This window comes from Passer domesticus, chromosome 4 (assembly GCF_036417665.1).
Source record: "Passer domesticus isolate bPasDom1 chromosome 4, bPasDom1.hap1, whole genome shotgun sequence".
NCBI classification, from domain to species: Eukaryota; Metazoa; Chordata; class Aves; order Passeriformes; family Passeridae; genus Passer; species Passer domesticus.
Window position 1 is genome coordinate 48,251,854 of NC_087477.1, and position 16,428 is coordinate 48,268,281.

Sequence of the window (16,428 nt, forward strand, 5' to 3'; positions counted from 1 at the left end):
TCCCTTGCGTTCCTACGATACAGAAGGATGCCACGCATTTCCCAGCACTGAACTCTGCAGCTCGCCCTGGTACTGGGGAGCAGAAAAGCCGCCAGAATGGCACCGGGATCCTTGTAAAGGATTCGATAGACGCGGCGAAATATTTAAGGGAAGAAAGATCTTGGTGAAGCAATGAACGCACTAAAAAGAGCCAGAGCGTGGGCTGCTGCAGTTCGCAGCTGGATAAAAAAGGTTCAAAATAATTACACTCGCTGTGGCGTACTGGAAACGTGCAACCCAGGAGAGTTTTAGGAACCACAAAGTTAATATTAAGTTCATCGTAGCTCATTGTAAATCTTACCTATTCCCTACAGCACACCCTCCCCACCTCCCCCACCCCAGACCCCCGCAAATCCCTTGCCTTGTTCGCTCTTTCTTCCTTGACGTAGAATTACCTGCTACACAATCACACCGAGCAAAGCTCGCCAGCCTCCCTCGCCTGCCTCCGGGCCCTCTCCGGGACGCCGCCCCCGCTCCGGGCCCGCTCCTGGCACCGCCCGGGCTCCGGCGGCACCAAACCCGCGCGGCTGCTGCTCCTGCCCCGCCCGGGTTTGCACCCTTGTCCGCTTCCCGCTCGCAGTAGGTCTCCTGCATGGAGAACACCACCACAAGGAATTCCTATTCAGATGAACTGCCGCTTTCTGTTCAACACTCACGGGGCTGAGAGATCCCTCCCTCTACCCCTCCTTTCATTCAGTCACTTGTTTAAAAATAAAATTAGGAGCCATCTTTATAATTTAGTTTACTTCCGAATATTTTAAATATTATGAAAAAAAAGCCATAAACAACGCTGTTATTCAAAACATTTTGAGGTATAAAACATAAAAAGATTTGGATTTTCTTTTTTTTTTTTCTTTTTCTTTTTTTTTTCTTTTGTTTTGTAAAAAACACACACAGTGGTTTATTGAGTACTTACAACGTTTACACCTTCAATATTAATTAGATTCCACTTTTTCCCTTACGGACGGAAGTGCACATAACCAATAACTGTTGAAAACATCTTCAAATACTGAACGACCACAACAAAATTACAACACTAAATACCGAGTCAATCGAAACATTGGTGCAACTGCTTCTGTTGAAATATAGCTTTATAATCCCATGAATATTTATATCCAAAAGGCCAAGTATTAAAGATACACTTCACATACACACTAATGCCAGGGAGGGATTTTTTTCCTTTTCTATGGTTCTGTTTTCCCCACGTGTTTTATACAGAGCAAATAACATTCACGAAACATTTAGAGACATTACCCCTTACCAAGATGGAGTTTCCTCTTCATATATGGAATGCTTTTTCCCTCTCCTTCAAATATCCACATTTTGGGGGGTTGGGGGAGAAATTGCACATAAATAAACTGGATTATTCCAAATACAAAGAGTCCTCAGAGGAGAGCTCACTACCGAGACTGAGAGGACGGCTCCTCCAGTCCTGCCGTGCTCACTGCTTGAGCTCCAAAGCCCAGACATGCTGCGGCCAGCCAGTCCTCCCTTTGGTTTTCTTATCGTTGCTGCTAACTGTGCTTTTCAAGATTTCGTTCTGGGGAGACAGGATGCGAGGGGAGAGAGAGAAACAGAAAGGGGAGAGGAGAGAAAAAAAGGTTAGATATATTCCTCCCCTTTCTAGGTCGCGTCTGCTCTGCTTCGAGATCCAAAACTACGAGGAGACCCGAGCTCATCGAGGCCTGCGGGCTTCAAGAGACATAACGGGGACCGCCGCGGGAGAAGCCGCGGCCGGCGGAGGCCAATTCCCGCTCCGTGCCACCCCGCTGCAGCCGGAGCGCGGGGCTGGAGGCTCAGAAGCGCCAGCCATCCACGGGGATTGCGAGAGGGCCCCCCATAACCATCTCCTCCCTGAGTGCCGGGAGAAGCTGGCACCGGCACGTACCGGGGCAAAACATCGGACTTGCGGCCAGTAACATGTGCGGGGGTCAATCACACGCGAGCACGCCATGGGGCCTACACGAAATTGGGCTTGCGCTGCCTGGCCTAAGCCGACTGTCCCGTTAAAAATCAAAAAAGTTGAAGCGCGGCGTGCAGAGGCAGGAAAGCCTCTCGCTGCGAACCTCGTATCTGCCGAAGGCTTAAAGCTGGGCTAGGCTTAGCAGGTAATCATGCCTCCACATTTTCATTTAAGAGAGCAGAGGCTTGCCTCCTGCGAGATCACGCTTTGGGATACGGGACAAGCAGCAGCCCGGGAATAACCTCCCCGGGGTGCCCTACTGCGGCAGCTTTTCCCGCGGCTGCTCTCAGCCTCCGGGTCGGATCCGGAGGCCGACGGCCGCTCGCGGCTGTGCACGGTCCCGCTTTTGGCCTGCCGCTACGGCCAGGGAGCGGTGGGACCGAGGTGTCCCCCGTGGACATTCCCCGGCGACTCTGCCCAGCTAGGAGCCGGGTGCGCTCGGATGGGGCGCCGGCGGGCGACCGAGCAGCCTCCCCTCCGCGGCTCCCCCGCCCCGTCCCGCCCCGTCCCGCTCCGAAGCACTGACCAGCTCTTTCTTCCTCTTCTCTTCCTTCACGTCTGTCTTCTTGATCTCTGCCTTGAAAGCCTCCGCCTCCCCGTTCTGGTCGTCCTTCGCCAGCAGGTCCATGAGGTAGGCGATGTAGCTGGTGGCCAGACGGAGGGTTTTGATCTTGGAGAGCTTGGTGTCTGCGGGCACGTTGGGGATGCACTCCCTCAGCTCCGCGAAGGCGCTGTTGATGCTCTGAGTCCTGCGCCGCTCCTTGCGGTTCGCCGTGCCCCTGCGTTTCACCGGCCGGGGCCCCCCGAGCCCGGGCGGGCCGTTCCCGGGCGGCACCCCCCCGTAATGGGAGTGGTCCATGCCCGGCGCCCCGTTGGCGTACTCAGGGCTGTAGGACAGAGCCATGCTGTAGTCGGGGGGGGACATCTCTGGGTGGCTGCTGATGAGCCAGCCGTGGAAGTAGGGGTTCTCCTCGTGGCCACAGCGGGTGGCGGCGGCGGCGGCGGCAGCGGCGGCGGCAGCGAAAGGGTAGCCCTCATGGTGCACCACCGGGTGGTGGGGGAAGCCGCCCACTAGACTCATCCCCGCTCCCTAGAGCACCCCACCCCGCCCCCCCGGGCCCCAAAACAAAGGCTTCCCCTCCCCGCCCGCCCCCCACCCCCGTCGCAGCGGCGGGAGATGCTGCCCGCCGCTCACCCCTCAGCACTGCCCCGCTGCCCGCTGCCTCTCCATAGGGCGCTGCTGCAGAGTCCCCGCGGGTGCCCGAGCGATCCCCCCTCCCCGGGCTCCGCCGCCGCCGCTCATGCGTTGTGCCTCCACCTCCTCCTCCTCCTCGCCCGGGGCCGGGTCTTCGAGGAAGCGCGCACAGGAAAAAAAAAAAAAAAAACAACAAAACTACGGAGAGATGTCGACCAAAACAAAATGGCTTGGCTTCCCAGCCTGGGATCTTCCTCGCCTCTTGCTTCCCTCCGCTCTCGCCAAGTCCGCGGCGGCCCGGCCGGGTGGTACTTACACGCGGCCCCCCTCCATGCGCCCCCGGCTCGGGGCGGGCGCGCTGGCTCTGCCCTGCGCGGCGGCGGGGCCGTCAGTGCGGGGCGGGCGCTCGCATCGCTGCCCGCCGCGCCGCGCGGCTCTGCGCCCCCGCGCTCCTCTGGCGCATCCGCGCCGCTCGGCCGGGCGCGGCGGCGGCGGGCGGCGGCGGGGCACTGGCAGGGCTCCCCGGCCCGATCTCCATGTACAGCTACATGTTTAGGGCCGCTCGGGTTAATATATGTCGTCAGAAGCGGCGGCCGCCAATGGCCGGGGCGGGGGCGGAGCCCGCCGCCCTCCGCAATAAAACTTTTTGATGTTCGCTCTGCTAATTGCCGAGCTCCTCTTTTAGGATTGGCTGCCCCTCCGCATCCCTAATGTAATTAAAACAAGGGGGGAAAAATTATCATGGAGGCAGAGGTTAATGCAAGTGTTTAGCAGATGCCTTACAGTAAAATCTGCATTAAAAAAAAAAAAAGAAAAAAAGAAAAACCCCAAACAACAAAAAAACCCCATACAAACTCGTTAAAACTTAAATATCGGATAATCTCAAACCAGGTACAGTATGGATCCCAGAAGTTTCTTGGCAAAAGTCTATGTGAAAGCTTGATAAGCTCTGAGGTTGCTTTGGCGAAGTGTTTTGTGCCGGTCCGGTAGAGGAACAAATAAAACCGGCTTCGGAGGGCACTTCATCGATGCCCGGCTGCTACAGGCATGCCCCAGCAGCGCTCGTATTGCTGGCTAATACACACCACAATATCACTGGTTTCCGTGAGGAGGGAGGCGAAGCGGCTCTGCCTCGCCTGTCACCCGGCTTGCGACCCGGGTTAGCACGGGCTGGCTCGGGCTGCGCGCCTCCTGGCTGACCGAGGCAGGGGAGCGCGCGGGGCTTGGACCGGGATGGTTTTGAAAGAATTGTTTTGAGACTTCAACAATAAGTCCGACTCTAACTGATTCTTTTCCAGCTTACTGCCTGCGCCTGTGCACCTCCAGCAGCCTTCACCCGAGTGACTGACGCGCCTGAAATCGGGTTCATGCTTCTTGAGCTGGTATGATCGGTAAGTAACCGAATATTTTTTACAGCATGTTCCGAGCTAATTTTCTAGCTTTTACTAACAAATATATAAATATTTCTCAGCATTCCTGCTTCTGCAATAAAAAAGACCAGCATCTGCGGAAAGCAGGTTTAGTTATCGAAAGGGAGTAGTTAAATGTTTGCTTAACAGCCAGGCCAAGGAGGAAATCTCCTGTAGCTATTTAGGTGCTTTGCTTCAGCAAGCTTGAAGATATTACAAAAGAAAAATGGATCTCAAGCTGTAACTGGTGGATAACTAGGAAGCGAGGTACATTTGTTGTCATCCTCAAATGGAGCCGAGCATTACTAAATAGCTGCGAAATACCAAATACCCACTCTTACTTGTGCTGGCTGACGCCTAGGCTGATTCGGCGTATATTGTAATGCAGTTCTACAATATAGGCAGTGTGGAAAACTGTGTCAACAGGAGCTGAGAGGTCATAAATTAAAGAAAGAGAAAGATAGAGATGGAGGAGTCTGCGAAAGAAGGCAGCAAGAACTGTGGTCCAATTTCTGCAGCAGCTTAATGCGCTCTCCGGCCCCTCAGCAGAGGCTGTGGGGGCACCTCGGGGAAAGCGCTGGGTGGTGGGAAGAGGGCGAAAATCAACTCGATGCCCGGGGAGAAGAGGCAGGATGAGCTCGGGCGGTCCCGGCGTGGAGAGGGCTGCCGATGGTACACGGCGGCTTGCTGTGACCCGGGCGCTTTGCGAGTGCGTCTGCGGGCTCTCGGCGGGGAATGCCCTGCGGGCAGCGCACGGATGAGGCCGGCCGCCAAGGAGCAGCCTGCTGCGCTACGCGGGAGCTGCTTCGTCGGGGGAATGCTAAAGGCGAGGAAGAGTGCCGGCCCCGAGGTCCGGCAGGACGGGGAGTGTGGAGTCGGACCTAGAGAGGAGACGTGCACGGAGCACAGACATGCAGGCGAAGGTTTTTATAAGCATATACACATATGCGAGAGCGTCTGGGTGTAAACTGAGTACGAAAGTGAAAAACTAGTCCAGATGTAGAATTGATGTATATACACATATATCTTATACGTACACACACATGCTTGTAGCCAGCTGATGGATATCTGTATCTATATATGCACAAGCACACGTGTATATATTGTGTTATCCCAAGGAAAGAATGTGCCTGCAGTCCTTTAAATGTAAGGAAGGCCGTGGGCAGACCGCGCAGGCAGAGCCCTGGAGCGGCCAGGCAGCGTGTCCCCGCCGCTTGGGATGTCTGCAGGGCGCAGCTTGGAAATCCACCCAGTTTCTGCAGCGGTTCTCCAGCTTTGTTTTGCTGCGATATATTCTTGATGGGAAGAAGAAGTGGACATTGTCAAGGCCGGAAAGTTATACTGGCTTGCAAACGGGCGTGTGTTTCTTTACACGCTCCCTGTTTTTGTACGAGCTTTGCGATGCACTGCAGGTTAGACTGCAGCTGTGACAGTCTCTGTGACAAGACACTACTGCCGCTCTGATAGCATCTCTGATGATGAAGGAAACGGAAAACATGAGACAGAGAAAAAGTAATGAAATATACGGGAGATATCGATCAGAACACCAGTCTCCAAAGCTAGCGTCGTGATTGCTTAATTAACTTTGGAGAAAGAGGATCTCTAGATAAAGCACCCAGAAGGATCTTATATATATATATTTCCCTCTTATCCCAGCAGTTATTTATGAGTTTTATTAAGCGAGTTTTAGAGCAAATGCAACTCTCTTGTCCTCCTTCAGCTTTTAAATGCTCAGGATTTCCCATCATGGGTTGTAGCCTTTTCTGTTTGATCCACGCATTGAAAAACTCTGCAGCTCAAAGTACCTTTCCCAATACTATGCTCAAAGTCCGCTAAAAGCACAATCATTTTACTAATCTTACACTTAATTATTTGATTAGAATTCTTTTTTTGTGCACAAATCATATGGTTAAAAAAAACCCCAAACAAACCAAGAAAAAAACAGAAAAGAAAAAGAAACCCTAGTCTTATGTCACTTTATTTCCCTGCCAAAATAGTTGCATGTTAGGCGGCGATTTATTTGGATTCTGCTGCCAAACAGGACTCTCCTAGCTTGCTATAATAAAGAAAGTTTGGTGGAGACCGTGCCGAGGCTGGTTTTCTCTTCCTTCACCCGCCTTTAAAAATATATTTTATTTTATTTTCTCGGCAATCGGTGTGTGTGGGGAGGCTGTATCATCAGGCTGTGCCCTGCGGCTCCTGCCTCTCCAGCCCCGCAGCCCTCCGCGGGGCCGAGCGGGAGGCAGGGGCTGCCCTTGCCCCCCGGTGGGTGCCCGGCGGGGGCCGGGGCTGCGGCCGGAGCCGCGGCGGGGGGCGGCGGGCCGGAGCCCGCTCCGCGCCGCCGGGGCCACCCGCTGCCCGCCCCGGCGCTCGGTCGCCGCCGCGCCGCTTATCGCCAGGTCACTTCTCTCCTCCGGGCCAAGAGCAGGGTGGGAGCTGGGATAACAGAACAATAGAGCTGTGCTCCCCCCTCCTCCCTCCCGGGCTTGTGTGAATTAAGCTAAATTGCAAATTAAGCTAATTTCTCCGAATCAGTCGGGGAAAACCGTATGGAAACGGGGAAGGGATGCCGACGCTGGGTGGTCGGAAACCCACATCTGCTGGGGACTCCCGGGCTGGCTGACCTGGGAACACTGCACTGGCCAGGCCCTGCGAGGAGCAGGCCAGGGGCAGAGAGGCGCCTCACCGGTGCCTGGGCAGCGAGCCCGCTCATTCGCTTCTGGACCGCACCTTCCTTTTGAGGAGCGTCCGAAACCGCTGGGAGGATTGTGGGGACAGGGCAGCGGCGGGAGCCGCAGCCGCCACTGGGGTGCCCGGTACCGACGCCAGGCGTACCCATTCCTGCTCCGTACAGCAGCACCGGGATCTCCTTCCATAATTTTCATTAAAGCCAAGAAATAATCAGACACACGAAAGCACCCCAAGGACACCCCGTCCTTTGCTTTTGAGGCGCTGCCCTGGCCGTGCAGCTCTCTCGGCGTCTCTCCTTTTCCGCAGCTCCCTAAGAACGGGGGTGCCGATTCTCCTTTCTCCCGGCTGCCCACCGCATCGCTCAGCCGCCCGGTGCACGGCTCGAAAAGCCGAGACGGGCTTGAATTTATAGAGTGCATGATGTCATTGACCCGGGACCAAACGTATCAGAAAGGGGTATCATTCTCGGATGGATTCGGGGATGCTGAAGCATCCTGTGTCCCAGGGATGCCATGCATCCTATACCTGGGGCGTCGCTTAGGAGTTACTGAAAGAGCACAAACATGCAAGAAAAGGGATTTTTGAAAAAAGGCACTGAGAAATATGATTTGGAGGTCAACCTGTCAGTGCGGGTTAATGAAAAGGACTTGTGCCTAATAGGCCTGGCTTGCACCCTCTCTTGTGCTCACACAACCTGTATTTCAACGCCCAGGGCAGAGGGAGGGATCGGGCCCAGCAGGCCCGAATTAATCGCTGCCCTTGGAGGTGAAGGAACCCTGGTTTACGTTACTATTATCGGTAATGAACGCCCACATATTTCAGGCATGATAATCTCGCAGCCGTTGTGTATTAAAAAAAAAAGAAAAAAAAAGAAGAAAAAAAAAAAGAAAAAAGAGAAAAAAGAAAAAAGAAGATCAGGGATGAGAAAAAACCAAGACACCAAGACACTGACCAATTCGTAAGTCGCAATGATTGGCAGTAAGCGCGGGACCCCTACGCGTTTTACCACTGCATGTGCAAGCAATTATTCGAGGATTGCTTATATTTGTGACTGAGCATCCAGAGTTGCATTTAGACCCTGGACAGGAATCAGGGAAAGAAAAGAAAAACATAACGAGTTCCAACCAAGAGCTCGTCTTTGTCAGAAGAATAGTAATAAAGACCTTACAAAATTCTGCAGTGAACACAGTGTGTCTCTATTTATTGGAATTGTTACGTGCATCTCCCATACATGCATGCATGTGTAAACACAAACACGCATACAGAAAAACACGCTATTTTCCCCACTTAATATTTGTTTGTATTCCCGGGAAAGAACATCTTAATTTGCTCTTGAGCTCGACTCTGATGAAATAGCTCGCGAATGTAATTGCCTTCATTAACGAATATTTTGTCGTCCAGCATCTGAAGTTCAGACGGTGGAGGAAGAGGAAGGCTAGGCTGGCATCGTTTTGTGTTTAGATTAACAAAAATCTACACTTCTATTGTCATTCTTCATGGAAAGTCTCCATTTAACGAGGCTGGGGTTTAAGAAGCCTACATAGATCAAAGGTAACCTCGCTTGGCTTAAGAGAAAAATCCCTCTGGAGCAGTGAAAATTAGCCGCAATTTGGCCCTAACTACTCTGCCCAAAATGTCGGTGTCGTCCTGCCGGTGTCCCTTATCTGCGCTGCGCCCCGCTCCCGCTGCCCGGGTTCGGCTGCAACACACGGGCTCGTCCGAAAATCCAGCAGCTCAGTCCTACAAATGTCGGCTGCACACTTGTTGCAAGCATCAGCCCGTACCGCAATTCCTATATGCGTATCTCGGTGTAATTGATCTGGCTGAGTGAGGTCTTTTTGGTAATTTGGATACACCAAGTCTCCAGTTAATGACATATAATCAGCCTTTAGGTCACTTGGTCATTCTCTTATTACAAACCCCTCCTGCTCTCTCTGATCTCCTTTCAAACTAAATTTCACACAAACAAATAAAGCAAGACAGGGACAAGTCCTTAAAATGCAAGAGTGAAATATTGGAGAATTGCTCTTGGAGAAGTATAAACATTTTTTAAAAGAAAAAAGCGAAAAGATAGGACAGAACATCTTATCGAGAAAGAGAGCATTGTGTACAAAACACGGAGGGAAAACCAGTCTGGCTTGTGTTAAAAGTGACATAAAATTAAAATAAAATAATTACAAACAGGAATGCTATAATGTAAACAGAATACAGGAGATTTTACTAGAAACGCACGGCCGCATACCGTAATTTGTTCGTACAGATGATACGATGATACAACCTATTTGTGGATATACAAAATGTTTATTTGCTGTGCTTTAGATGGAAAAAAAAAATAAATTCTTTATTCTTCTTTTCAGGAAAGTTAAGAAGCTGGAAAATGGAGAGGTGAATGTCATGTACCTCCCCAGACCTGGAGGGAAACGGAGCTGCGGCCAAAAGGAGTGGGTGTAAATGCGACAACAAAAATAAATACTTTATATCACCCTGCAGAACTTATTTTACTAAGTCAACACTTTGTTTTTCTGCAGCTCACCTTTTCTTTCCTCTAGGGAGAGACAATGCTCACTTTTTATTAGGTATTCCTTAAAAGTTTGTTTTGGTCTCCGTCCAGGTGTGTGTATACATACATACATACGTATACATATACATATACATATACATATACATATACATATACACACACATATACACACACACACACACACACACACACACACACACACACATATATATATATATATATATATATATATATACACACACACATGCAGACATATATATACAATCAACAGGCAGAGGTTCCCGTGTGAGCAGGGGCTGGCGCCCCGGGAAGAGGGGCGTTCAGATGCTCTAGGTAAGATCCCAGGGCCCTACAGGCTGCAGGCAACTCGTTGCAAAGCCAAGCCCCGTTGTTCGGAGCTAAAGTTGACTTATAAAATCGAGAACGGGGAGATATCAATGTCGTTCAAGTGTTAGCACGTTGAGAAAGCAGCCTGCAGAAGAGGACTGCGATCCACATTCCCCCACAGGCATTAGCGCCTTTCAAAATATCATCGACATTTTTACCCGAGGTCTCATTCGTGTGTAACACGGGGCTCAGACAGGCGCTAATTGAGCACGAAGCGTGTGCGAGGTTGCGAGAAGGAGTGTCGGGGCAGGCTCACACAGCAGCAGAAATGGGAGCGATGGAAAGTAGTGTCACAGGCCCCCGCGCAGTGCGCGCTGGTGTGACACATCTCGTTATTAGCTCCGTAAATTCCCTGCCTTTTCGGGATATCTAAGGGCCGTTTTGATTTATTTTTTTCCCCCCGCCCGCCTTTGGGCTACTGTGTTGAAGCATCATCCCGCAGCCGCACGGCGATCCGACGCACTGCATCAAAGGGCGGTGGGGGTCAGGGCCCCGACGCTGCTCTCCTCCCGGGGCGCCCGCTCGGGGCCGCGGGCCGCTCCTCCGGGAGCCGCCGGGGCTGCTCAGCGCTGCCCGGAGCCGTCCCGCCGGTGCCGGGAGTGCCCGAGGGGGAGGCGGCGGGCTGGCCCCTGCCCATCGCACCTCACGGGGCCGGGCGGCCCCGCCGGGCCGGGGGTGGCTGGAAAGGGTTAAGCGCTTCCCCTCCTCCTGCTGCAGCCCCCTGAATGCCACTGCTTTCCTCTAGAGGTCTCATTAGGGAAGCCCTAACTGCTATTTTCAACGTTTCCTCAATCAAGCGCCTTTAACTAGAGTTCCACAAACAAATTGGCGGCAAAAAGCGCAGATCTTGTCACGGGCGAGGCCGATTCAATATTTCACCTTGTTTGCTTAGCAATTACAGCCTGGCTTGTGGCTACCTGCGCGCTGGGGCGAGTTCCCCTCGGCAGCCCCCCCGCCGCCCTGCCTTCCCGCCCCTGCCTCGCACACACCTTTCCCTGGGCTGGGAACTGAGCGGCACCGCCCGCGGGAGCCACGGAGCGAGTGGTCTCCGTCAAAACTGAAAAATCACCCGCAACCTCCTCGGCTAAATGCTGATACTTAAAAAAAAAAAAAAAAAAAAAAAAAAAAAAAAAAAAAAAAAAAAAAAATTAAATTTTTTTTTTTTTTTTTGCGTGTTTCGCAACGTCTGCTCTGAAGCCACGAGCTTTCCAGCAGAAGGGATTTTCCCCGATAGCCGCCTTGCCCCCTGATGGCGGGGCCAGGGACCAGGACCTGTCCCCAAGCAGGGCAGTCCGAGCAGTTGGTTTTATCTGCGGCACTCACTCCCTGTCTCTCTGTTAAACCGCTCATATGATTTGTTATATTTTCCACAGCTGATTATTCTTGTTTGACTGTTGTACAGAGCCGCTTTAAATCCTCGTCGGGAAGAATAAAAGTTGGAACTGCTTGGACGGGTTCCTGCAGACTTGCGGGCCGGTGCGGGTCCAATGCACCACGACCCCTCTGAACACTCAGGGCTCGATAAGCCTCGGTACTGCGGCATCAGCACAGATCGGAGCTAATTCGATTATGTCTGAAAGCCGGAGTGTAACAGAGAAGAATTTGGCGTTTACGAACTAAGCTGCTATATTTGCTTTGCTATAAACCGACTAGAATATTTTATGATGGAGGGGAACAGTGCAACACAAAGAGGAAATATGATAATAAATCTCTTTTTATGGACTCTCTTTAGCAGCAAAACTTAAGGATTCAACGGTTTTATGACTCAGCTATTTTGCAGGTACATCTAAAGATACCTACGTTGAAAAGAATAACCCATAGTCCCTCTCCCAGCCCCCCTGGAACACAGAAATCCAACTCTGTGCCCTTCAGTTCAACGAGAAATTGAACTGAAATTCTCTGAGATTTCCATGGAAGCAATGCTGACACAAGAGTTTACATCTGACCACTGCACAGATACGTTTTGAGCATTTATGGTGCCACTGGCATCACCCTTTCATGTTTTACTGATGCACAAAACTTTTAGTCAGAAGTAATGTTCCACCTTCCATCTCAGAATGAGCACATTAGGCTGTTTTCTTTCTAGTTACTCTAATACTATTAAGGTTTGAGATAACTGATGCATCAGTAGAGCTAAAATACAGCTTTAGTTTCAAAGGGATTTTTTTATAGGAATGATTCACATGCTAAAGTAAAGACAGGTACCTCAGGGAGAGGATTTCCAAGTGTTAAAGAGTCGAATGTTCCTTGAAATAAATGCAGGTTCCACAGTTTGAGGCTTTAAATCCAATATAGTTTTTCAGAGTCATGTTCCACTGTGAAAAGCCAAAAACTTTCATACATCCTCAAAGTATTTTGTATAATGCAAGCATATTTGCATCTAAGGTGCTAAGCATATTTTTTATCTGTCTCCATGCCTTGTTTAGTTCCTTCTTATAATTAGCTCCTGATTTTGCTTACCCTGGGCACCTAGATCCAGGTTAAGTCACCTAGAGATCAAGGAATAGCTGGTAGGTCAGGGGTCTGCTGCTGGGCTGCAGTGATTTGGAAGTGCAGAATTTGAAACACTTGCTTCACATATCACAGAGTGCCGAGCTTTTCCTATCTCAGCCTGCACACATGCATGCAGTATGGCACTCTAACAGACTGGTCACTTGAAGCCTAAAGCTATGAAGGCAGAATGCAGATGCAACATATGCAGTTAAACATATTCTTTTCAAATAAGTTCTTTTAATCGATCTCTTTTTCTCACATGCAGCTAAATGAAAGTTACACTGCTTTTTTTTTTTTTTTTTTTTTTTCCTGTTTGTGAGTTGTGGTTTTTTTAATTAAATAAAACAGGCAACTGGATCCAGAGCCCTTATTTTATTAAGAAAGAGTATAGAACAATCTGTTCAGATATGTCAATCCAAATAATGTGTGGAACGGCATCTACAAAAGACATCCATGGGAAAAAGATCACAAAGATTTACAAATACAAACCTCATCAGTACAAGCTGATCTGCTTAAGCCAGCTTTTCGTCAGAGTGGCACCTATTTGTATGAATTGAAGTTTTGCATGTGCCTACTGTTGGTGGAAAAAGTTGTATGTAGTCAAGCTAGCTTCTCTACCATTACCAGTCTTGCCTAGAGAGGCACAGGTTGGTTTTACTGTTTTCTACTGAGAAAAGCAGCGTGGACTGAGCTCCATTCTGTTACACTAAAGTATTGCAAGCACTTTTTTTTGCTGTCACTTCAAGGACGGCTACACTAGCCTGCAGTCTGCAATATGGACAGAACAGTGGGAAAAGTGAGTACTGCACATGCACACACCTTTTTTTACCTGGAGTCCAGGGGCTCTGCCCTGCATACCCTGGAGCCCACAAAGGGCTTCCCCTCTCTCCATTTGTGTGCTATTCATAAAGATATGTCCCAGCTTGTAAAAACTGTACATGCCCGTTTTGTGTGATATGTGCATGCACACATCTGGGCTGCATGTGTGGAAAAGTAAAGGCACACACTAGAAAAAATTTTACATGTGCAATTTTCCAAGTATAGGTCTATGGGTCTATAATATGGCACATCTACAGTGAAGAAAATGTCATTCTTCTGCACAGGAGGACATTTTAAGTGGCTTTCAAAGAAAAAAAGATGCAGAAGTGTTTTTGGTAGCACAGTTAGTAGAAGTTTATTTCTCCTGGTTGCTCCTGATGTTTTCTGCAAACCCATCATGATGGAGCGTTACTCCTAAACAGCAACAGTGATCAGAATATTTCAGATATTCATTACTATAGGCTGATGTTATTAAAATTAAAAACATCTGCTTTGAGGAATGCAGATTTTTTGGATGTAAATACTTCTCTACTCCCACAGTAGTTTCAGCTACTCAGGGAAACAAAGTGTAATGCTAAACAGTTGTAGTATTGTTTGACACAGAAGCAAATGGAACAATGTTGCTCTTAATGTTGTTGTTGTCCAGTGGACAATTGAAATTGGATAAAGGCTTTCATCTGGGAACACTTTTCTAATACCTCTGTAGGTAATGGGAGTCCTATTGCCCTGCATACTGGGCAAGGTTCACCCCCATCTCGCCAAGACAGCTCCTGAAGAGAGGAGTTTGTGCCTGCAATAGGTTTTTAAGTGCTTGTCTGTTATCAGTTCACCGACACGGTTTTGCAGCTGAGGAGAGAGCAGAATGGAGCCCCAGCTGCCTGTGTTTCAGATGCTATCGCCTAAACCTGATTAAAGGCACCGTGGGTTAGAAATTCCTCTGCAAACCCACGTCAAAAAAAACTCCTCCCTTTTGCACGCCCCTTAAAGATCACTGGGAATATCTATCTTGGATACTTGTGTCAGCTTCTCTTACACTGGAGCTGAGCTGGGCATGCTTGTTTAAGACAGAGTAATGATGTGTATTGGCCAGCACACAGCACACTGATTGCTGTGCTAATGACATGAGCGCCACCAATATCAAAGGTGGAGTTACACGAGTACCGAGGTATTTCCATGAGGTGTTTTGTCACGTTTGCCAGTCAGGCTGACTCTATTTAGAGGAAAACACCAAATGGGGTTTACAAATGGGAAGTATCAATTCTGTTGACATGGGAATAAAGAAAAATGGAAGCGAATCCAGGGCAAGACATTTCCCTAAACTACATGTACTTCATGACTGAGAAAGCATTGTGTGACACAGGAGTGTGCATGGTGCTACCAAGAATAACAGCAGTTAATGTCATTTTCTTACTCAGATTCCTTAGAAATCTGCCACTCAGTAAATCTGGGTGTATCAGAAATTATGTATAAGTGGAACCCATGAACACACAGATTCATCACGGTCATGGGAATGCTGCCTAGGAGGATAGATTCAATAAAAAAAAACAACAACAACAACAAACCTAGATACAATTAAAAAAAGCTTTTTCAGTGACTTAAAATACTACAATTAAAACTGTTATTAAACTAGATTAAATGAAGCGGAAATTTGCTTTCAGGCTTTAGAGCCAAGAATGTTCTTTGTGCCTCTGTCCATTTTTGTGCTCTATGTACCCTGTGCTGTTTACATAAGGATTATCTTGTTTATTTTACTGATATTATGCTTCATAGAAACTAATCAAGAGAATATTTCTTTTTTTTATGACAAAAAGTGGATGTCGAATTGCTCAAGTTACTTTTATACAACATTCTTTGGTTTGTGATAGTGTGATATTTAATAAAGTGTTTATAAAGTCTGATATAATAGTTTATCAGATCTTGGGCAGTCATAATAACAAGACTGCCCTTACCCCGAGTGCTATGTACTGTACTTTGTAATTTACAACACAGCACTTGCTAAATTAGTTCATAAACCAAGAAAGTTGCCTACCAAAGAATCAATGTTATAAGAACTAAGAAATATTTTCCTAAATGTTTTTTCTGTTACTTAGTCTCCATACAAATCTTTAGTAATAGTTTGGACTCAGACAAACACTGCGCTCCCTGCAGCACGCAGCACATGCCTGCTGTGAGATATTTTCCTACGGTACAATCTATTTGGATTTCCAGTGGAAGACACCTTTCAGCTTAAAATAGTGCATGTCTAAAATGCTATTCTGCACAAACAGTCGAATAAAGTGAAGGGAAAAGACCAAAAGAAAGCTGAAGATTTTACAGTGGGAATCTAATGGAACAATTCAAGTGGGAGGTAATAGTTTATGAGATCATGAATAGACAATGGAGCCTTTCATTTCTGTGTTGCTAGTCCTAGTCCCCACCAGTTTATGTCAAGTGTGTTTGGTGGATTTGCTGCAACAGCATGTGTACAGGCTTCTTGAGCAGGAAACAAAGTCTGTGCCAGTGAGTCCAGTCTTCCTCTCTGCTGAAGGACCTGCCCTGAGAAATCCATCTGGCAAGCAGCAGAAGACCTGGGTATGCATCCCAACCTAATACTAGCCTCTCTGCACTCTTCCTCAAATTCCAGTCTTGTTATTCCCTGTTATTCCCTATTCCTCTGTTTGTTGTTGCATGGAAAAGGAAGAGAAGATAGACATTTCCAAGCAGAGAACTGTTATTTGGGACTTGTGACTGATTTTTGGTCTGCAAATAGGCAACTGCCTCCTTGATAGTTTAGTATTTTCTTAATCCTCATACTTTAAGCAGCTTCTGCAGTTATTCCTGACATGCATTTCTAGATAAAAAACATATCTAGGATAAAAAAACATACTTATGGTCACTATGAAACCATCATCCAATTGCACTTTCACCTTCT

At 48.7% G+C, this 16,428-nt stretch overlaps 1 protein-coding gene and 1 long non-coding RNA gene across 2 annotated transcripts; one reads left to right on the forward strand and one right to left on the reverse strand.

The window, feature by feature from the left end:
* Positions 1–790: 790 nt before the first annotated feature.
* HAND2 (heart and neural crest derivatives expressed 2) lies at positions 791–3,090 on the reverse strand. The gene is made up of 2 exons (XM_064419321.1): positions 2,529–3,090; positions 791–1,579 (listed from the first exon to the last, which is right to left on the reverse strand). The coding sequence occupies exons 1-2, from the start codon at positions 3,081–3,083 to the stop codon at positions 1,481–1,483; spliced, it is 654 nt and encodes a 217-aa protein (XP_064275391.1). The 5' UTR covers positions 3,084–3,090; the 3' UTR covers positions 791–1,480.
* Positions 3,091–3,878: 788 nt separating this feature from the next.
* Positions 3,879–9,787, forward strand: LOC135299995 (uncharacterized). The gene is made up of 3 exons (XR_010361850.1): positions 3,879–4,088; positions 4,496–4,588; positions 9,655–9,787. It is a non-coding gene; the product is annotated as an uncharacterized LOC135299995 (long non-coding RNA).
* The last annotated feature ends 6,641 nt before the right edge of the window (positions 9,788–16,428 follow it).

Bases quoted from the DNA above. Each gene is read 5' to 3' on its own strand.
- HAND2 (XM_064419321.1), bottom strand. From the start codon at position 3,083: ATGAGTCTAGTGGGCGGCTTCCCCCACCACCCGGTGGTGCACCATGAG. The intron at 1,580-2,528 runs GTCAGTGCTTCG...CTGTCTCCCCAG, and splicing joins AGAAGAGGAAGAAAGAGCTG to AACGAAATCTTGAAAAGCAC.